At 46.4% G+C, this 17,491-nt stretch overlaps 6 protein-coding genes across 6 annotated transcripts; 2 read left to right on the top strand and 4 right to left on the bottom strand.

Moving 5' to 3' along the window:
* Positions 1-960: 960 nt before the first annotated feature.
* On the bottom strand, positions 961-1,179 carry FOXG_22030 (uncharacterized protein; the record flags this gene model as incomplete). The annotated part of the gene is made up of 1 exon (XM_018402412.1): positions 961-1,179. One exon carries the CDS (start codon positions 1,177-1,179, stop codon positions 961-963), a length of 219 nt encoding a protein of 72 aa, XP_018255794.1.
* Positions 1,180-1,707: 528 nt separating this feature from the next.
* Positions 1,708-4,048, bottom strand: FOXG_15514 (uncharacterized protein; the record flags this gene model as incomplete). Its single annotated transcript, XM_018395616.1, has 3 exons — positions 1,708-2,450; positions 2,546-2,916; positions 3,453-4,048. 3 exons carry the CDS (start codon positions 4,046-4,048, stop codon positions 1,708-1,710), a joined length of 1,710 nt encoding a protein of 569 aa, XP_018255795.1.
* Positions 4,049-4,513: 465 nt separating this feature from the next.
* On the bottom strand, positions 4,514-5,261 carry FOXG_22031 (uncharacterized protein; the record flags this gene model as incomplete). The annotated part of the gene is made up of 1 exon (XM_018402413.1): positions 4,514-5,261. Exon 1 carries the CDS (start codon positions 5,090-5,092, stop codon positions 4,514-4,516), a length of 579 nt encoding a protein of 192 aa, XP_018255796.1. The 5' UTR covers positions 5,093-5,261.
* Positions 5,262-6,477: 1,216 nt separating this feature from the next.
* FOXG_22032 (uncharacterized protein) lies at positions 6,478-7,204 on the bottom strand (the record flags this gene model as incomplete). Its single annotated transcript, XM_018402414.1, has 2 exons — positions 6,777-7,204; positions 6,478-6,733 (listed from the first exon to the last, which is right to left on the bottom strand). Exons 1-2 carry the CDS (start codon positions 7,004-7,006, stop codon positions 6,478-6,480), a joined length of 486 nt encoding a protein of 161 aa, XP_018255797.1. The 5' UTR covers positions 7,007-7,204.
* A 693-nt stretch (positions 7,205-7,897) lies between these two features.
* Positions 7,898-9,174, top strand: FOXG_22033 (uncharacterized protein; the record flags this gene model as incomplete). Its single annotated transcript, XM_018402415.1, has 2 exons — positions 7,898-8,409; positions 8,460-9,174. The coding sequence occupies 2 exons, from the start codon at positions 7,898-7,900 to the stop codon at positions 9,172-9,174; spliced, it is 1,227 nt and encodes a 408-aa protein (XP_018255798.1).
* A 4,510-nt stretch (positions 9,175-13,684) lies between these two features.
* Positions 13,685-14,887, top strand: FOXG_15515 (uncharacterized protein; the record flags this gene model as incomplete). The annotated part of the gene is made up of 1 exon (XM_018395617.1): positions 13,685-14,887. One exon carries the CDS (start codon positions 13,685-13,687, stop codon positions 14,885-14,887), a length of 1,203 nt encoding a protein of 400 aa, XP_018255799.1.
* Positions 14,888-17,491: the final 2,604 nt, after the last annotated feature.

Below are 17,491 nucleotides of genomic sequence, written 5' to 3' on the forward strand. Positions count from 1 at the left end.
ACATCTGGCTCACAACTTAGACATTATTCCAAAATGCCTGACCAATTGCCGCCCCGATGTTTGCAACAACTCAATGAAAGGTAATTCAATTAAGGACAGCCTAACCACGGCCATAAACTCTTCGCGTTCACCGGTACCCTCTTTTTCGGTGCAGTCGTTGTTGGAAGGCGTCTCGTGATAAGTCTGATTGATATCAGCGCATAGCTTAAGGATCAGGCTGCAGGGCATACCCTTTCTATTACTGTCGTGATACAAATGACACCATCATTAATGCAGATCTCGGGAAGTTTTGCACCATGGTCACTGGTGATAGTGGTATTCATTTTCGAAGTTTGCTCAGCAGTGAAAAGACCAGGGGTTCGACTTCAGCCCAGGATCAAAAGTGCAAATCGGATACAAAGGACAAATGTAAGAGGCCACTGTGAATATGGAGGACAATCGCTACCGCAAAGCAGTCAATGGAAGCAAACAAGGCAATCAAGGTAACCATAAGCTGCTATCTATGTGCAGATGTTAGTGGTATACGGGAAGGGGACCTCATATTTGTATCATGAGGCCCTCTACCACCATGCAGACGATCCTACACACCAACACGCATGACTAAGTGTCTGGGCCTGGATGCCCCTGAAAGCAAACCGTGTGATTTCGAAATCCCTGCCTGCTGATGCTAGCATGTAGCAACTATTATCCCAGCTGAGACGTTCTAAGAAGCTCAGCTTAGAACGTCTCAGCAATACCACAGTATACTGAGTCGATTCTCATGGTAATTAGGAGAATTTGTGTCGCAACTCAAATCTGCTGCGTTAGGGTCAATTGACATTGGCCAGAAAGGGATCGAAACTCACCAAATGAGTTTTCTACATGAAGGTATTCCGTGATTGACGCTATAGGGGTGCCGTTGGATTGACAATAATTTGTGATATCATCTCCTCTCCTCTGACCACCGAACGTAGGTGACGTCTAGACCCCTGCAAGTTGAACTGCACCCCACTCGCCCAGAACCCCACTACCGAGCAACCGCGGTCTCAGCAAGGGTTCGAGAGCTTTCTCAGCAAGCGACCGCGGGCGGAGCGGGACCGACAGATCTCCACTTTGGAGCAACCGCGGGCGGAGCAAAGGTTGTCCCGTACCCTCGCCCGGGTTCAGCTTGTGCCACACAGCGACAGTATTCTCCACCATGATGAGTCCGTCGATTCGCCTTTGCCATCAAAGATGATCGGGCTGCAATCGTGACAAATACCTCGATGCACATGTTGACGCCCAGCTAGACGATCCCACTCAGCTAAGACGCCAGTTTACAGCTCTTCCTCCATCACAAACGGTCTTCCAGAATGGTCAATCTTTTGTTGCATTTATAACCAAAGACAAGCTCGTCCACTACGTAAAATGGAATGTCCCAAAAAGGCAAGTCCACGCAATTTATCCCGCTTACGTTTTTCTGCATTTTTGTACTAACCTTGCCAGGACCTTGATCCTAGTGCAACGATCGATGACGACGTGTGGGATTCTGCAACCAAAGTCGGGCCCAAAATTTACACTCAAGAAACATTGCTTTGGAGAAATAGTACGGCTTTATTTAAGGGGCCTACGGTGACAGATTGGATGCCAATGAAGAGCACTGGGCAATGGGAAATACCCTATGGCTGGTGGGCTTATCTTACTGGAGGAGAGATTCGGAAAAAGTAATTACAAAGAGCGCAACTGATCTTAAGATAGCCAGAGTCTGGTAATTACATCATTCAGAGCGAACTCGTTTATCGTTATGGTAATTTTGGCCGGATGATCAGTCGCACTGGGAACTTCCATACTTACGCATTCTGATAACATGATACCTCGCGCCACTTCGTCCAGATACCCTCGGCTGTTTCGCACCCCCTGAATAATCAAGTCTCCAAAAAGTTCATCCCAGAGACTGAGTTTTGTGTTTGTGAATTGCGCCGAGCCGGATATTATCGCGTTTACTCCGCCCGGAAGGGCGAAAGCCCTCTGTTCTTCTATCTCAACAATCTGTATGCCGTAGAGCCTCATTACAAGGGGCGACACCTTTGCAGCCTCTATGTTCAGGAGGAGACGGCATTTGGCTGCATCGGGGGGGAATAATGCAAATATTGAGGCTTTATGACCGTTCCGAGCAATCATGTCACCGAGCTCTGGGAAAAAAACCGATGGTATTCTGCGAGCGTCGGGCCACTCGTATCCATCTGGTGGATTAACTTTTAACATCGGTTGGCTTATGTGATCCAATGAATGAAGCTCTTGGGTTGGCTGGCCCGCAGCTGGGTGAGATACTGGGGTCGTTATATCTATTCGCGGGGTACCGGGGATTGTGTTGTTCGGTCGGAGTCGCTTAGCCACCTGCGCTGGGTCATCGGGATCCTCGAGGAACTGGCCACGGGGTCGCTTGAGGGGACGGGGAGGGAAGCCGTAAATGCCCGCCTTTCGCAGCTCAGCTACACGATTAGAGAAGTAAATAAATGAGCAATTCAAGGCTACTCACAACGGCGCGTTGGCCCTCGCCTAGCGACCCAGAGCGTGCTCTGAATACGCTGAACGAGAGTTTCTTCTACTGGCGCTTCTGATACATGGCCAACAATAACAGACAGGGTGTCGTTTGGAATGCCAGACAAGGATAGAGGCGGCTGAGTCTTGGGATCTTTGGTCGCTAGGAAATATGCTAGCCAACACCAAAACCCTTGACTTTGGAAGACTTGCACGATGCGGTTTGGTGAGGCGAGGCCATTCAAGGCATCATCAAATCCAGCTGGTGCTGTGAACGGCGGGCTGTGTTTGGCCGCAAGGTAAACTGAGAGTTTCTCGGTGATATCGTCGATGGTCTTGTTTGGATCCGAAATTGAACACGGCTCGGATATGCTGACGCTGGGACCCGCTTGACTAGGGGCCTGGCCTGTCATTTCACTGGAAATTGGGTGCATGGCAATTCGAGAAATTGTTGTGAGTATCGCTCGCGGTCAGCCCGTCTTCTCGTTAGATTAAGTAGCAAAAATGCACGCCAGCAGGACCGCGCGGACGCGCGGTCGACAACACCCGCGGTCGATAAAGCCCGCGGGCGAAGCGAAGAGCCACTGGGTATGATTTAATTGGTCAGATAAATTTTTTTTGAAGTGGTGTGAGTCATACTTTCTGCCGCGGTCGACCGTGCTCGGTGCATGTCCTGCCCCCACACATTCGCGAAAAGAGGATACATGTATCGACTAAACTTAAAACATCACGTTTTAAAGTGCCTCCATTCAAAGTGTCACCTTTCACAGTGTCACAAAGTGTCACCATTCAAAGTGTTACATCTTAAGTGTCATTATCATTACTTATATTAAGTTTCATCTGCTTTAATCGATATCACTGCTTATGTCCTCTACTACCTCATAATCCCTCAATCTGAGCATACTCCTCACTTATGTAGGTCAAGTCCTGCTTTGTCTTCTCAATCTCGTTACCTATTCCCTCTAGGTCCGTTTCTGCGTAATTGAATCTGTCCCTCTAGCTGCGTTATCCTTTTGCGGGTTCCATCAAGCTCGCTTTCAGCGTTACTCAGTCTCTTTGGCAGTGATTTGCTTTCTGCCAACATTGAGTCATTTATCATCTCAGCATTTGATCTCAGCTTACTTAGCCATTTGCTGTGGAAATTGCTACCCTCAGCAGGGGGCAGTTTTGCTATCAGATCCCGGATGTCATTATGAAGGGTCTCGGTATCGCCAGACTCCTTGATCTGCTTTCGTAGTTCCCGTACTGTTTCTTCGCTCTTCTGAAGTCTTTGTCGAACAAGGGTGAGTTCGTCCTCCAAGGTCGATAATTTCGTGGCTTTCTGCTCAAATGTTTTTGTGGCCATTGCCAATCGGCCTTTTTCCCTTCTCCAGCTCTTCAAGAAGTTCTGAGACTCGGCCAAGAAGGATGCTGGAATGCTGGAATCCGCAGGCAGGCTGACGCTGCGGTTTACAGGGTTGATCAGCTCAGGTGGTGTCTGGCAACTTGTGGATGTCGTCTCTTGTACAGTAATCTCGCGTTCCGGCGGCCCATTACCTTCAATATGCATAGCGAAAAAGGTACGAAGTTCTCGGGCATTGACTTGCGTCGGAATTCCTTCACCATTGACCAGTGATTGCAAGAAGGCCAATGCAAAGATTCCACAGTTGAATGCATCTTCTTGTTGAGGACAGTCCTGGGCGCGTTAGATAAGCCTATCGAAGTGAAATGTGAACACACCTTCTCATGGATCGTGATGCGACATGTAAGCTTGATTGACGGGTGTTTTGATAACCACGATACAAGGCCACTAACCGGCATGTCAGTGTGTCTCATGGAGTTGAAATGATTCAGTTGCCCGCTTTTTCTGTCCAGATGACAAAGTGACCAATGGCATTTCGCGTGGAGAAAGAACACGAAGTTGTTTGCGCGGGTTCGTAGGCGCTGGAGGACTGAATTCTCGGACGGATACCCAGGGTCAAAAATATGCCATTCATCAGCAGGATGAAGAAGTTTTGTGCATCGTGATATATCGTCACTCCGGAGCATGAAATCGCCATTGAGGCGCGCTAGAGTCTGCTAATAGTTTAGGTTGAGAAGATGCCGCATCGTCGTCGACACTAGTAAAACCGGATGGCGAACGGGCGTCAACGTTCTCATTACTGTCGCCTTGGTAAGATGGGGAGCAGTTGCGTTTACGTCGTTTGGCACGGCGTACTCTATTCCTACCAGGCTTTGTGATGGTGAAGGGAAGCTGGACTCTCTCGAACGTCGCTTTTGTAAGCCTGGTTTTGGCTCTTGGGTTGTTTTTGATTGCCTTCACCATACATCCGTCATTGCCGTACTCATCCCACATATCTCTCGGGTCGCGACCCGCCTCCTCGTATTGTCGAATCTTTTCCCTCATTCCTGCACGGATACTCCGGTTTGCACCGTTAGAAGGCGCATACCTCTGCGGCCACCATCCAGGGTGCATTTCGTTATACTTTTTTTGTCCTTTCTGTTTCCTTGGTTGCTTGTGATTGTCGATACCAATGGTTTCATCGGTGCTGTCTGAGTCCCAGGACTCAGACAAGGGCTTCTCGACATCGTCGGTTGTTTCCATATTCCGCATTTACAAGTTGAGATGGTGGATGGCCCTGATCTTTCATGGCTCTCGTGAGTGTTTGCGCACGCATAATGAAATCAGATGGTTTGAATTATACCCCATGAAAGTATCAAGGGCGAGTTGGCCCCTAACCGTAGTTGCTTGAATGAAAGTCGCGGAGTTAGCTTTGACGCTGTAAATGAAGACGGCTGGCTTCATGTTTCACAAGGAGCGCGGCGGTGATTTAACGCCTCACACACTGTTTATTGCATAATGAAACACGGTCTGCAGTAGCGCACCGCCAATAGGAATTGGGCAGTAACCGCCAACACATTCGCGAAAACAACACGAAGAATAATTACATTTAATTTATATTTAAGCAGTTGCGAGAAGGCGATTTTTCGATTTTATAATCTATAATTTCTAGGTGTATATATGTTTTCTGCTACAATTGTCAACTGCAAATAACATATCTCGCTCACTGTTTAGACATTATACATCTCACGACTAACGCGCTCTTGATCCCAATATCCAGCCCTCGGCTCGTGCAAATCAATCTACCCTGATGGGCGAAACTAAGAGACTGTAACAGCAACTAAAGACCAGGGCCTTCGTGAAGATAAGCAACGACAACGTGGATGGTGCTACTCGCGCCCTTGGCAAACTTCATCAACGAGCAGATGAACAAGTCGAGGCGAAAACATCGATGAACGGGCCGACAGATATAACTATCAACACTTCAGCAATAGTAACATGCCAAAATCTACCATTTGCTGATCTTTGCTATCAAAACAAACATAAGTAATTGTTCTTGACAACACCAAGGAACACGACGAGACTAATCGGCCGGTTATATACTATGCGAATTACTGCATATACTACGTTCGCAAGAACCTATGGGAATCCAGTATCAGTAAGTCAGAGTCCGGAATTGCGAATAGAGACTATAGTCGCAACAGGCAATCACCAAGAATACGTCTAGACATCCATGGACCAATGGCTTGCGAAGCCACGTGCAACTTGACACTGCTGATAACCTGGGTTCCCGAACGACAGAGCAAGGATTCTTCGTCCCCCTTGTCTACCATCGGTAGTCAATTTCAAGGTGCGAGCAGATGCCAACGGAGGACCTCACCAACTGAACCCAGCGTGGTTGCTCGGTGGAATGAGCGGGGAGTGCTCAATTACAACACAAGGCCAATAAAAATGCTCAACAATATAGACACTGATAAGCTAGATAGTCAAAGAATGAACCTTGGCAGACTTCCACAGTAGATAACTTTCTAGGCATATTTCCAGGGTTTATGTAACCGAGATAATCGCTTCACAAAAGCATTATATTTAGGAAACGTATGAATCCATAAATAACAGCGTTTCCCACTGCGCCTACTTCTCCTTCGGTGCCTCCATATTCACGAAACCGCGCCAATTATAGGGCTTTCCATCCCCCGAATTAGACCTCCCTTCGATCGTTTCGGGTTTGCCACACTTTGAATACCGACAGACTCGCTTCGGCCACGATCTAGGGCGCCCTGAACAAGGAGGCCGTAGCCTACAGCCTTTAGACCACTGGATCGTGGGTTTCCTTCGTTCAACATGTTGTGAAGGGACAGGACCGGAGAGAGAGCAGGAAGTCTTGTCTTTCCTGCTTGTTGCTTGATCATCATACTGGTGAGGGGAGCACGTCATTGTTGTTCTCGGTATACAGCACTGCTCAGGATCCGGAGAGCGCATATTTTCACCCCTGATGAATAGATCTCGCGAATCGATGGCCTGAGCATGCTCGACAGGAATGAGAGAGTTGCGAGGTCCTGAGAAGTCCATGCGGCAAGTACGACGAGTGACTGAAGAGGCCAACTGAGGCCCAATGCCGGGATTCAACGGAGATGGTCTCTCGAAGGTTATTGCTAGAAATTCCGAAAGAGGTGGGAGAGGTTCCATGTTGTGATCAAAGCCTCGAGGGACAGTAAGGGCTGTCTTAAGTCACCTCAGCAGAAATCGGGGGTTTTGAGGAAACAAACTCAATTATAACATTTATATTAAGAAAACGAACAAAAGAATTAAAACTGAGGTGGCGTTAACCTGAAATAAGATATAATAAGACGTGGCTGCAATCATGTAACATCGAGGAACAGTGTGGTTGAATTATGGCCTAGAATCTGTTTGGGGTCTGGTAAAATGGTCTCAAGCGCTGGAATCGGTACAGCGAATGAGGGCACCCGTGCATTTTCCCAATGTCACATGATTTCCCCCCGTATTACTGTTGTAATATTGGACCCCCCTCCTCAGCGTCCATATAACAACGAAGTCACAACATGTTTATTCACATTACTGCGGAGGATATCCTTACTCCATTGTTACCCTCCCTTGCTGCTATTACCTGTAATGGGAGATCGACGCATGGCTTATTAGAATGATAGAGTGTGTTATTTTGGGTTGATAGACCTGACAGCTGATGCTTGCAACGTGCACCTTACCTCGTTACCTCGAGTCTATCATCAATGACAAAGATGTTTAAAGAAAAGCCCTAATCTACACAACACTGCATGTCGCTTCACGGACAACTTTCACCTGCAGCTGCATATGCAAACAGCCATGGCAGACCCTGAGATTACTTCTCGGCTCGAAAGATTTTTATATTTATACACCACAAACTCGATCAGGTTGACTGACAGACAACAAGAAGATGTATGATCTCTTTGTGGGATAACGGGTATTCAGCTCACGTCTCAGCAGGTCAAACTGTTTGTTGATCAACTTTGCAAACAAAATTCGCCGAATTGCCATGCAGCTCTATCTAAAGAAACCATTCGAGCACCTAGCAATCATTACATGCGAGAACCTTTCATCCAGGCATGGTTGAATACAGCTTCCTATAGTACTCAGCCATCAGGGATCACGAAACTACCCGATGTATCTGTAGACTTCACTCATAATGTCCGCGATCAGAGGGATATCACGCAGAATACCAAAGTAGATACCATCCAGGTCTCCGCCCAACTTTACCAAAAGGCTCTACAATTGGCCTTGTCGCCCCTTTCGTTTCTTGATCCCAAGTTTTCAGGGTTTCATGACACCAAAAGCATAGGTAAATGTGTTCTACAGCTAGCAGGGCGGCGGGGAGAGGTTGAAATACTACGATTCATTCTCAGGCAGCTTTTTATATCCAGGAAGGACTGCCCTTTCAGTCAGAAGGCTAGGTTTGATGAAATCTTCCACAACGCCGATGACTCACCACCAAAACGAAGGAACATATACTGGGTTAGAGAAGGCCAGGCTTACTACCGCCTCGCAGAGAAATTTGGACTTGGATCGCTGTTTTACGACGGTTTGAAGAGGGTAGAGTAAGTATCCCAGAAGCCTACACTAGAAATTGTCTTTTGACCAGACCAAGATTACAAAGGCCTTCCGCAGCCCTAGACTTTGACGAATACATGTCTCACCTGGCAAACAATGGGCTAGAGGTGTTCTCGAAGTCACTTGAGAAGCCGGCAAAGGTCATTGCTAAGACCATCGAAAACTGGTACAAATTGAGGGGTCTGATCAACACGAAGGAAAGCAAAGGCACGACGCAGAGAACACTCGAACCTGCGATCCAGAGGATCCAGGCCGAGAAATCACTGGGCTCCTCGCCAACGGCCTCCACTCTTTGTACGGTTGATCAAGTGCAACACAAAGATTCTCTACCTTTCCAGGCAGGGGCATTGAATCGTGGCATGATGCATGCACAACAACAACAACAACCGCCATACGACCAGGCATTCTTCTCTGCTTGGCCTCAATATGATGCAAGCTTTGTTACAAGCACTTCGTTTCGTCTCAATCAGGAAGGTGTGGAAGATGCGAATCATTACGCATTTAAATCAGGGTCTCTCGGAGCCTGCGAATCCAAGGATGGCTCAGGTGGCGGGAAGATGAGTATACAGTCAATGATCAGCACTCAAAAGCCGCACCAGTCGAGACTGGAGAGTACACCTCAATCAATGGTATCCTCTCAGCAAGCGTATTCCAATAGCCCCTGGCAATGTGACGTCCCACATGAGGACATCGAGCTGCTCGTCAACCTCTCGCAAGCTACCCGACCGATGCCAGTAAAGAACCGTCTTTAGACGTACGGGGACTGTTGAGTTGGAAGTTTTAAAACTTGGGCTTGGAAACTCCAACGTCAGAGGCTTGTAAGCTTCTGTCGTCTCTTGATCAGAGGTGCATCTGGCCAAGACTCGGCGTAACCCGCGCGCCTTATCTCGACCTGTCACAACGGGCTACTACAAGCATTTCATTGGCTATATTTATAGTTTTAATTAGATATCTGTGAGCATGTTCAAAGTGCTTTGTGCCCCACGTGGTCTGACTGTTCTTGTTTCGTGAACGTGTTTTGAATCTTTATATATCTTCTTCCAACAAGTTTAGACGAGGTACTCCGCTAACCATTGACCGTCCGGATCATCCGGTAATTCTACCATCTTTTATAATAGAACCCCAACAAAAATTCCAATATTAGAGATACATCTATGAATAGCGTTGTTATAAGCTACCTACAGTAACTGTAGGGGTAATAAAATTGAAGATACATACCCATTATCTGAACACGCTTAAAAGAATTCTCGCCGGTCGCCATAGCGCTGGTCTACCATTGCCCTGGCTTGCACACTTCAGCTATTGCTTTGTAGAATACTTTAGAGGTCCTGTAACTTGTCGTCGAGGTAATACTGGATATCTAGTCGGCGCAGTAAAACCGGGTACCTTTCGTTGACGAAGAATGCACCCTTTGACGTCAACTACGAGACCCCAATGTCAAGGCGTAAGCCAACATGCAGGGATGCGTGGTGCTCTTTGGCATTATGTCTCCGTTTAAGAGCATTACAAAAACAGTCAGCAAATGCGTAGAGCTCCTCCCACTTCTTTCTCTGTTATTTCCGTACGTCTGAATACTGCCAAAATGCTTACTCGTCAACTGCCTTGGCTGCAAAGACTCGGCCTGACAGTCCATTATCAGCACTAAATCCGGTGCTAAACCTTGATAACCTTACTCTGACAAAGAAATAAACTAAACTCTTCCAATACACCAAATGACGACACCTACTCTTAGTAAAACCAGAGGTTTCTGTATAAGCCAGGCTTCTTATGCTTCTTCTTTGCAGGCCCTTTGTGTCGAATCTTGGTTTTGTTTATATTTGGTAACTCTTCTGATCGAGGTAGGGGGCAACTGAGCTTGTGTCGTGCTGTAGCATGAAGAACCTTGGCGTCGTTGCCACTACAGCTGTAACTCTTCTTTGCGACGTGCTCATCCTCTTGAAGACGTAAGAAACATTTACCACTCCGAAACAGGTTTTTGGCCGATAAGCATAGTTTATCCCTAACACAGCTATTTCATCGAAGGTCCGCACGTCTCCGATCTTCAGCCCATCCCATAAGGCCTCTGACTTACTTTTGTAGACACGCATGTTACAATGAATGGCCTGCATCACCCTCCTGTGATAATAGGACTCCTGCATGCTAACAGGGCTCCAACTACTGACAGTACAGGAGAAGTAGACGATAAGCCTTTTGTCACACAGGCTGTGAACGTAATCGGCTCGCCGGTTGCCTTCTAGCTCTTCTGGCAGTCAATTCGACGTCCTAAACTCAGTTGTAACATAGGGGTCCTGACCCGCGAGTAGTATAGTCATGACTACTCGATGAATAAGCAGCTTGTTGTGTCTTTCGCTGATAAACTATCAGCCTAGCTCTGCTTTTAACCATTGTTTGGCTTTGGGTATGATGATGTTGTATACAGCTGTATTCAGGATTCACTCACCTTCGATATTCAAGCTTACCGTCAATATATCATTGACAGCCATGTCTGCAAATTGAGGGACTCCTACGAAGAGAATATGAGTTGTACTGAATGCCTCAGAAGGAGCAGAAGCTATTGAAGTTTTATCCTGGATCGGTACTATTATATCGTTTTGTATCGTTCCTTTTACCGTGAACCAGAAATGGCTTGATGTTTGGTTCTGTCCTGCCAGCTGTGTGCGCTCCTCCCAGGGCAGAGTGAATGCGCGGTGAAGTATCGTGTCGCAAGTGAATGAAGTATATTTACTCGAAGAACTGGTTTTGAGCTCCATTAAGTGTGGTATCTAAATAAGCAAACTCTTCGATTGCAATTTGTTGGAGCTACATACTGATAGTGTCTTCTACTGTGAGTATTACCTTTCTAATATAGTTCATCAAGCAAGATTTCTCCATAAGACTGTGATTTGCTGTCCCAAATAGAGTTGTTGGTTACTTCTGTGATACTTCCACGGCCAGAATTAGAAGCTACTTACCAAATTTAACTAACGGAACATAACCTTTGGCACATACCACAGCGATAGCTACTATGGCTTTCATATGCGAAAGAAGGTCTTGGCCTTTGTGACCGATTAGATGTCAATGACAACATTATAGGCAGCAAGGCCTCTTGATTTAATTGAGTCTGTTATGTAAAGAAATATGTTCTGCGACTCAGGTGCTATCGGTAGTCTTTCTCCAAGTATTCAGCCTTAGTCATCTCTGCCTGACAACCTGCTCTGCCCCTCTTTCTGTTACCACGAAGGAGCCAATGTCCAAGTCGTTGAGCTAGTCCAAGATATGGACCTTTCGTTGGGGAAGTGTTATAATAAGGTGGCGGGTAGCAATCCTTCTCCATCCGGCACGAGCACCACGGGCCTCCGACACGACGTAAATTATGCAAATTATCCCACCTCAAACAGGCAAAAAACCCCGTTATATTCCATTTTGACTTATCCAAATGTAGGGGCACTTCTTGTGCGTTAAAAAGAAATTTCTGTATTTCTTCATATGTATAACTTGCTTCATGAGCCCGAACCCTATCAAAAAAATCAAGGATATCTTGTGGTGCAATTACTTGTCTTTGTTCAAAAGCGACCAAATTGCCTTGATGATCTAATACTTTAGGCCTTCGCCAGAGCCATGCATATGCAAGGATCGAGACTAGAAGGTGACGACGAGCATTTCGTAGTCTTTCTTCTTCTGGCGAGTCTTGGTAGCCTGGTGGGGAAATGAAACTGGCCACGGAAAGATATGCAGTCTGTAAATGTGTTTGCAGCCCTCCTCTTTTAGCAACTTCATGCGAGAAAGAACCATCCTTTTGCAAATATATTGCAGAGTTGTCAACCCATTGTCGGCTCAGGCGCAGAGCTTCCAATGCCTCGAGCTTGTCAAATGCTGAATTCTTTACTTCTTGAGGCGTAAAATAGATAGGTGCGCACAATTCCTTACTCCGACGCATTACTTTAAATTGTAGCGGCATAGTAAATTGACAGAATGGGTTGTGTTTGTGAGCAGGAAAGGCTAAATTGAAGCCAGATTGCAAGCTGACCTTGTAGCTATTTAAGCTACATAAAGTGCTTGGAAATCCTAGAAGCTCCTAACCTGCGCCCTACGAGTGCCGGTTCGAGACCCTTTGGGTAACTGTTCAATGAAGGATTACTGTAATGGACGATGCATCGCGGGGTATTGTTTGACATTTCACTGCAGCGCTAGACATGTGTAATGGAATCCAGGAATCCTCAAGCCAGCATTTATATGTTGTCATAGATTTTACGCCATGGACCAACATGTTACCAATACCTAGTATTCTTCTTCTATGGTTCGTCGGGCACTTGAGCAGCTGGAAGGCCAGCATAATGAATCAACCAGTATAAAAATAGCAGTAGAAGTTGATAAAGAGCGACATGGCTCGAATTATTATATAATACTATCGCTTTCAGATGCCTTTGACACATTATCGATAATACATGACTATTCTTGCTGTAGGATAAACTCAGCTGCATCCACTGCCTCGATGACTGCCAGAAGGCAAACTCCAAAGGACCGGTCATGATATGTACACCATGGCATATCGATACCAGGTTTGGCCCTTTCCAGGTCAATGAAATCGACGGTATCACAAGGTATCTAGCCTAATGTGAGTTTGAATAGGTTCAGTACGTTTGCTTACTTACTGATAGCTTTAACTCAAGATTACGCCAAAGGTGATGTACTTCTCGAACGAGAACTTGGTAACAAGGGTCCAGCAGCACCGTCTCGTCGGTTGCGTTTGTTGAGTGAGGCATGCTGTGTTAGGAATAACAAAACTTGAATAGGCGTGATTACAAGTAGCTTACAGGTATCTACAAGGTGGGAACGTGGGCATTATCCAGATTAAATATGTTGATCTACGGGCGACAGCATGGAGGCGGTAAGAATTTTACAGGGGGTTGTTAGTCTTCACTTGTAACGTCGCGTTTTCATGGGGATTGAAAGTAATCACAAAGGGTACCAAGCCTGTATCCGTATTTAGAGTGAAGTTGGTACACACGTTGGCGCACGGACCCGTAACCGCACCAACATTATTATGCGTGTATCCTGGACACGACCCATTACACGATGTAATCTAACATGTTAGCATCACCGTACATACAACTGACAACCCATGCAGCTGGTCCCTACCCAAGGACAGAAGCACAGGGGTGGCCTTTGCCTGGCCATTGAAAGACGCTTAGAAGTACCTCTTTCTTGCAGAGCTGAAATCCATTTGCGGTACTACATTCGCGAGACGCTAAATCAACATCTTGATAAAGAAAAACAGAAGCTATGTCTATCAAGCACAGCAATCAACCAATTGGCACGAATATTGGATACAATCGACCTCCATCACGACGGTCCCTTCCGGCCTTCAGTTCTCTCGCAGAAACATTGTTTCCGTCTCAGAGCAGTAGAGAGAACGGGAAACATAAGATAGTACGGTGGGAAGACCAATATGAGTACATACCATCTCTTCCGTTCTCGCAGTTCAAAAGCGAGCAAGAAGAAGAGAGGGGGCGACTTGAGAAGCTCATGAACGATCACCCGGTTAATCGTCCACAATTGGATCCAGCATCCATAGATGAAGAGGCGAGGAAGATCATCTTAGCCCGATGGAAAGAGGAGGGCATTTGGGATGATACATGGAAAGAGAGTGACGGGTCGACTTGGAGATGGAGCCATGAAAGAGATGACATGGAAAGATGGCCAGGAGATATGTTAGATCTCCCATCCGGTCGCCTGGAACAACCAACGCGACCTATATCCCGATTCCTGCATCAGATGGGTAAGCTGGTTTCCAAGGCTTTGGAGGAAAATTCTCAGAAGGTTCATTGGCGCCAGTCGTGCGCTAAGACGGGCTTTAATCTGAGCCCCTCGATTAACTGTAGTAACAAGGAGGAGTCCATTCAACCTATTGACCGCATTGGTACCACGGCTTTCGAAATAGTCAAGCATACGTGGCAGCAAAGAGGCATCTGGGATGATAGCTGGGGAGACTTGCCTGGATATGCATGGAAGCATGAACGCCAAAGGGAAGGTTTTTCACTGGACAGTTGCATTCACGGTCCGGCTCCTAAAACTACGACGGAAATCCATGCACCCTACGCCAACATGGGTGTTCCCGCTTCGACGCAGCAGGAGCAGCACAGTCATCTGTCTGTCGCTCTGCCACCGGACAATGCCGTCTTACCTCCAACGTCAGATCCTAGAGTCAACCATGAAAACGAGAAAACAAACCACGCAGTCGAGATCGCCCGACAAGCCAGCAATAGTTTGGAACCGAGTCACGTCACCGACTCGTCAATAGCCACTTCAGAGGCCCCAGAACGGTCGCTCTCTCCCATCCCCCCGAAGCCACGGCGAAAAAGTTCTCGCATATCGAAGCCATCTGAACGGTATGGACAGTCACTTACCTCAGAGCGGAGAGTTGGTCTTAGGCCACGCCCCTCAAAGTCTTATAGTGTTTCGCGACGTGCTACCAAGTATTCATAGGAAGAACCACTCCCGACCAGGGAAGAGATTCTTATGTATGGCTTTCCATTCTTTGTCACCTAGATGGATCGAGCCTGTCCTTAGTCTTACTTGCCACTCACCATGTGAGGCCCATTCAGGGCATTAATATGAATACGCGTTCCTTCTGATACTTTGTGGCCTTTCAGTCGGTTCTCAGATTGGACTTCCTGGCCAAATAGAGATCGTCTTTCGTCTAGTAAGGCCTCTAGTTTCAGCGCCTCGGCGCAGTTGCCTTGACCTATAAATGTAATAAGCACAGACTTTCGGTTGCTGCGCCATGTCCTTTGCTTCTAATTTTAAATACATGATTCACGTGGTTGCGACTCCCAGTGTGATTTAGTGCTTCTGAAATCGGTGCGGTATATAATATCCCCCCCCTCAAACTACAACTGATCGAAATAAAGCACACAAGTAACCTAGTCTCAAGAAGCACTAATAAACGACGACGCCCTACTCAGGGAAACCCTTTCGTTGATAACAAGATATTATTGTAACCTGTCCCAGTTCCCCAAACTCAATTTCAAGCTTCCTTGCTAACAGGTATTAAGCCACCAAGGCGCCCACTACACATTTAGTTACAATAACGAGGACGAGAATGTACAACAAAACTAGCGCTACTACTTTAGAGCTGAGGCCTGAAATTATACCCCTTTTCTCCAAGAATCCACTCAGGTGGTTGAAACGCTGCCGACAAGGACTTGCAGATGATCGCAGATCTCGTGGGGTCAGCGTCTCTTCTACGAAGGATGATAAGTTGTCTGATAATTATGATGAGCCTTCCGACAATGATGATGACACTCTTCTATTGGTAGAGACACCTTAGATCTGACGGGGTTACATTGATAGCTCCTTAGTATCGTTTTCGATCCGGCGGTGTTATAGGGACATAGGGTGAAGTGATTATTAGATCCTCAAATGACTTAGCCATTAAGTCCATACCCTCACATCTGTTTTTCTTAACATACTTTACTTTACGCCCCAGTTATTGGCAGACATGCCTTCAGTTAGATGTAGAACCCGTCCATAAACAGTGAATCTGACAGTGCCGAACCTAGATCATTACACATGCTTGCAATGTTCCCTAACTTCACTATGTGATTCCAGCCAGGCAGTATGTCACTATAATAATGTATAATATTATGGCATTTAGTCATATAAAAAATACCGGAATACTTACCTAATAATTGCGGCAGCCCCGGGATCCAAAGCCTTTAGTTATCTATATTTACTACATGTCATATAGGCAGCTTTGTGGTTCCCCATCCGTAACCATTACCTCTTTGAAGTTTAAATTCACCGGTGACATTTCTTTACTATACAGTATCTTCTTATTATATTAAGGTTGCTATAAATGACCTTGCAATACTAATAACACCACTATCACTGTTGAACTCCGCGTCTCTCGGTTTCATAAGTATATCTCTCTAACTACAAAACCGTTCTCTATCTCTATATTCATGCTGCGCAAGCTGTACACCAATGACTCACAGTCAAGCATGGGGCGTCAGGTTGGCATCGAACCAACCTTTCCACCCCCGTCCTTTATTCGTCCAAATGGCGGGAACCGCCCCATGATACCCAGAAGTGAGCCTCTTTCGACCCCAGATACGCCCAGGGAAAAGCCTCTTCCACCGGTCCCTCACCAACGAGGCAAATCAACACGTCGCCCAAGGCCTCGCCATCAGTGGTTGGCTCAAACTTCAGCTGCTTGCGCCCAGTCCCTCGTATCCGACATGACACTGACTATCAACCGTTTTCTTGTTATACAGGCGGGATGTAGGGTTCAAGAAATACCAGACACTCGTGTAATCCCCCATCTTGAAAGAGACATAGACAATAGCCTCACATTTTTTTACTGGAGCAAAGTACTAAGCATTATGACGGCACACAACTTCGACTCTGTCTTTATCCTCAGACTGGACTTAATGCATCTTCGATCGCGTGCGAGTTTCGCGTGGGTTACCATACTTGCCGAGGCCCATACTAGCATCGGGTGTATGGAAGACATAAATTACTTGGACTTAATGGCCATGTACGATAGTATGAACAGCACCGATCATCTGGTCAAACACGATGTGCACCAAGTTCCTCCCGGGTTTAGCGGCGGCTTTAGTCGTATCCTGACTCAGCTGCAAATTCTAGTGGGGAATTATGAGTCACAGCCAGTCACAATATTGACTTGTCTTTATCGGCTGCAGGGGTGTGATAAGGAGATAAACCTGCCTACCCTGTATTATGATAGCGAGAAAGTGTTCGGAATTGGCATTGGCATGGACGTCTTGGCTGTGATGATTAATTGGCTAGCTTTATCTTATCACCACTGAAACAGAACAGGTTATTGGTTATTAGTGAATGTTATTGTTGTTGTATCCATTTTTAGGGAAAGCAATGCTTCACGTATAACGCTGCTGCCAGTGTAATTTATATTTTGGCCACTGCTTATACGCTGTGATCATAAAAAGTCGCGCGACAGACAATTTATTCAGAACAGAAAGATCCCCCGAGTGTTTAATTATGGAAGAAGATAAGAAATTACAGGAATTGATTGAAGTAATTAGTCAACTCTTACAGCTCGCAACTTCG

This window comes from Fusarium oxysporum, chromosome 15, assembly GCF_000149955.1.
Source record: "Fusarium oxysporum f. sp. lycopersici 4287 chromosome 15, whole genome shotgun sequence".
NCBI classification, from domain to species: domain Eukaryota; kingdom Fungi; phylum Ascomycota; class Sordariomycetes; order Hypocreales; family Nectriaceae; genus Fusarium; species Fusarium oxysporum.